The sequence below is a fragment of the Triticum dicoccoides genome, chromosome 6A (assembly GCF_002162155.2).
Source record: "Triticum dicoccoides isolate Atlit2015 ecotype Zavitan chromosome 6A, WEW_v2.0, whole genome shotgun sequence".
NCBI classification, from domain to species: Eukaryota; Viridiplantae; Streptophyta; class Magnoliopsida; order Poales; family Poaceae; genus Triticum; species Triticum dicoccoides.
Genome location: NC_041390.1, coordinates 556,204,759 through 556,208,903, shown reverse-complemented (window position 1 = coordinate 556,208,903; position 4,145 = coordinate 556,204,759). Strand labels below are relative to the sequence as shown.

At 47.1% G+C, this 4,145-nt stretch overlaps 1 protein-coding gene across 1 annotated transcript in view; it reads right to left on the bottom strand.

Annotated features, from left to right (window-relative positions):
* The window catches only part of LOC119317882 (nucleobase-ascorbate transporter 6-like), a 6,451-nt gene extending 2,534 nt beyond the window's left edge, over nucleotides 1-3,917 (bottom strand). Inside the window, exons 1-8 of the mRNA XM_037592384.1 lie at nucleotides 3,439-3,917; nucleotides 1,312-1,409; nucleotides 1,029-1,205; nucleotides 838-938; nucleotides 629-704; nucleotides 493-552; nucleotides 202-386; nucleotides 7-103 (exon numbers count right to left, since the gene is read on the bottom strand). Of these exons, the coding sequence (XP_037448281.1) occupies nucleotides 7-103; nucleotides 202-386; nucleotides 493-552; nucleotides 629-704; nucleotides 838-938; nucleotides 1,029-1,205; nucleotides 1,312-1,409; nucleotides 3,439-3,562 (918 nt within the window). The 5' untranslated portion in view covers nucleotides 3,563-3,917. The remainder of the gene's footprint in view (nucleotides 1-6; nucleotides 104-201; nucleotides 387-492; nucleotides 553-628; nucleotides 705-837; nucleotides 939-1,028; nucleotides 1,206-1,311; nucleotides 1,410-3,438) is intronic.
* Nucleotides 3,918-4,145: the final 228 nt, after the last annotated feature.

Sequence of the window (4,145 nt, the reverse complement as noted above, 5' to 3'; positions counted from 1 at the left end):
TCGAACCTCCACCAGAGCAACAAATGATGCAGCCATCATGGCAAAAGCTTCGCCAGCATCAAAAGTTGGAGCACCCCACTGGAAGGGATATGGTACTCTTATCCTGTCATTATAGTAGAAGAAACGGAGACATTCGTGTTACTGAACAGGCAAGGCTGGTGCAAATGGAACAAGCATATCTTCAGAAAAACAAAACAATACCAGGGGGCACCACCAATTAGACCAGAGCGGTCAGTGCGGCAATGAAATTGGGTCTTTGGTGAAACATTCCTGTAAGCTCCTCCAACCGTCAGCAGATATGCATAGAGCCACACTATGGGAATAGTGAATAGAACAGCAAACCGGTCGAAGATAGACTTCATCATATGTATAGTATGGGGCAGGTACTGCAAAAATGAAAGGGTATGGGGGCGTAAAAATGCAGCTGGGGCACATAGTTATGCTGGGTAACAAAAGGTTAAAAATATTGAGTGCATAGGAATTGTGTCAAACCATAGCAAATATCACCAGGAGGATCAGTTCAGGCAGACCAATCTCAACACATTTAGCGACCTGTGTATTTGTTGTTCAAACATAAGTATGTATGATTAAACAAGTATCGAGTAGAAACACAATTCTCAGATCTTACCGATGGAAAACCCAGCTCATACAGTCCAAAGCCAACTAACGCTATCAAAGGAGCAGCTGATAGTGGACTGAGATATCTGAAACAAAATCAGTATATTCATGAGATTGAAAATTAAACATGCTATTCCTGCTAGAACACTTTTTACTTCGGTGCCTCTGAAACAGCAATTGAGTTGAGACATAACAATTACGCATTGTTCATCTTCCTACCTGGCAACATTACGCCAAAGGCCACTGAAGCCAACTATGATCTGTAGTGCAGAAGCAACGATCAAAGCACCTTGTGTTCCACGCATGATTTTGAGGAATTTCTTTAAAATCAAAATCCAGGTGACTCATCAGTCTACATGTAGGAAAAGATTACTGGGAAGCAAGTACAATTATCCTTATTTTCAACATACAGTGTGTGGATCAGGTTCGTTCGTGTAGCGTCCTGCAAGTATGATCGAAATGGTGGGTAGAACAAAGGTGTAAGATCCACCAATCACTGCAGGCAATCGGGTACCAAAGAAACTCTGTAGGAGGGTGTTGATTCCAGCCACAAAGAGCAATGTCTGGATAACAACTGCCTTGTCCTCCTAACAAAGTTAGAAACAGTCATCAATCGACAGATTGATTCTCAATAAAAAAAATCGACAGACTCAGTCCAAAGCAACAGAACTTGGTAAACTGGTGTAGCCTTACATTGTTTCCTCCCATTTGTGGAACAAGCGCAGTAGGTATGATAACAGTAGTTCCCAGCATCACCAGATAATGCTGAAAGCCAAGGAGAATGGCCTCCGCTGCATTATGTAAAATTTCATAGTCAAAATTTCAGAACTAAGTTTCTCTCTGATCACATATAAGTTAAACAGAATATAGTGGAAGTGTATAGATAAACTATTTCTCTAGCAAAATTTTCCTGCTTTCTATAGATATACTTCGCAAGGCTAGCAAAAGATTAAGTTAATGGATGCAAAACAAAAATATAATTGCCGATATGACCACATCATCCAGTCAATATTCTGAACAAAAAGGACTTCTTGTTCATCATTTGTCCATGCAGAGCATTCAACCTTACAACTACTCCCATGTAAACATCACTCCATTCCATAATATAGTGCGTGTAGATTTTTTGAAAAGTTCAACTTTGAACAAATTATTAGAGGTAACTATTCATATCTACTCCCTCCGTCTCAAAATTCTTGTCTTACATTTGTCTAGATACGGATGCATCTAACACTAAAATGTAACTAGATACATCCGTATTTAGACAAATCTAAGACAAGAATTTTGGGACGGAGGGAGTACAATACAAAATATATATAATATGGAAGTTCATCTTATAATGAATCTAATGATATAAGTTTAGCATTCTAGATGGAAATGTTTTTCTCCACAAATTTGGTCAAAGTTTGCGATGCTTGACTTCTCAAAAATTCTATATGCACTACGTTATGGAACAGAGGGAGTATGTGTCTTCGAACTCAGGAGGTATGAGCAGTAATTCAAGATAGGAAGACATAAAAGGAACTAACAAGGACCCCCCCCCCTCCTGCATACAGAACTCAGGTTAGGAAGGGTACACATTAAATGCATAAAGAAGATTAGGATAATATAAATGTGATTCTCTTTATTTACAGTGTCAGCCTTACATGTGTGGATTTGACTCGGTTCAGACACGGACAAGGGACTCAGAACCAAACAAGAATTCGCTCTTCTACAAAACGGATCATATTTATTACTGGTACTATCTGTACTGCAGCGCCCATGCACATTGCATTAACCAAAACAAAGCTGCTTGGGAACAAGCTCTCTAAAACAGACAAAGAATGCATGATATGATAACACACAAGGTAGAAAATGGAAATGCCCCTGCCAAGTAACTGAAGAATCAATGCAGGTGCTGAAAGTGACAACGATGGGCGGACATGGACCTCCGGTTTGGAACCACCTACCGACACGGTCCGTGCCTAGGATGGATGCACTGGATGCGCAGCACGGAACACGCCAACTAAATATAGAAGATAGATTGGCAACAGTATATAGTAACAAAAACGAACGCCCGGTGCACGCGGTAAAGCTGAAACGAGTCAACGCGTGAGTTCATGTGAATCCAAAGATTAATTACTACCGACAAAATCGCAAATATAGCACCAGATTTCATGGGAACTCGTAAGAATCGAAGTCACAAATCATGTTGACGCTGACTCAAGTCAAGGCGACAGCGAAGCTGGAACGCAGATTCAGAACCAGTCTGCGACTCGACTTGAGCATCAAAGGCGGTAAAAACAACCAGAAAATCCATCCGAAACCCCCATCCGACAATCATGCAAATTCCTTGTGTGTTGAATGTCGAGTACGCGCATCAGCACGGGTCAAAGCTTTGCAGCAGCAGCAGTTATTAGATAAACTAAACTAAGCAGTGGATATTCAACGGGGCACCTCATTAAAGCGCATTAATAAACTACCAGGGGAACAAAACGGAAAAGGCAGTCTGCTTTTTATTTTTGGAATATCCGCCGGGAAGCAAAGCTCGGGCAGATAGATCTGGCGGCGGTTCCTCGCCGCGCAGCAAGCTGGAGCGAGGCGAAGCATCCAGGAGCCCATCCACCAACCACCGAGGCCACGAACACGAACCCACCACCCCCGAAAACGACGGGAGCAACGGCAAAGTTCGTGATGCGACCAGCAAGCAGCCCGTCGCCATCGCAACCGGAAAACCCAGCCCGAGAAACCCCGAAACGGACGCCCAAAAAAACCGCCACCGCCGGCGAGGGACGGACGAACGGGGGAGCACGTGGGAGGAAGGGAGGGAGCGGGAGCACTCACGCCACGGTGGTGGACTGGTGATACAGTAGGAGACCCCGGGAAGCTGGTCCTTGACGGGGTGCGGCGCCAAGTCGTCCTGCTTCTGCCCCCCGCCGCCGCCGCCTCCTCCCCCACCTCCGGCCATCTCTCTCGCGCCCCTCCCCTCCGCCTCAGATCACACGCGCACGCGCTCCTCCTCCTCCTCCCGAGCCCCTCCCTCCCTCGCTCAAACCAGAGCCACAATGCGAGCCGCCGCGTGGTGGTAGCGGGGCAGTGGGGAGTGGGGGAGTGGCGTGGTAGCGGTACAGCGGCTTCCAGCGGTGGCGGTATGGTATGGTAGTAGTACCGCTCCCAGGACGCTACCGCTAGCGTGTGGTGCTTGCGCTGGTGGTGGGTCGGAAGCGTAGCGGGGTAGACGGGGAGCGCAGAAGCGGTCAAAAAAGCGATTCAGCACGGCGGTGCAGTGCAGAGGGAGGTGGCAGGAGGAAGCGGTTGTTTTGTTCTGCCCCGCGTCGTCACCCCCTCTGCTCTGCCTTTGGTTCGCGGGGGGAGCGGTTCACGGCACCGCGCACGCCGACGCAGCGGTCCAAAACCGCATTTACGCCCCGCCTTGTCCTGCGCGTGCGGCCCCTTGCGCCCCACCGCGAATCTCCCCTGTAGCTCCTCCCAGTATCCCACTGTATACTCCTCTTCTCTCTCTCTTCCTCCTACTCGGCGCGGCACGGAGC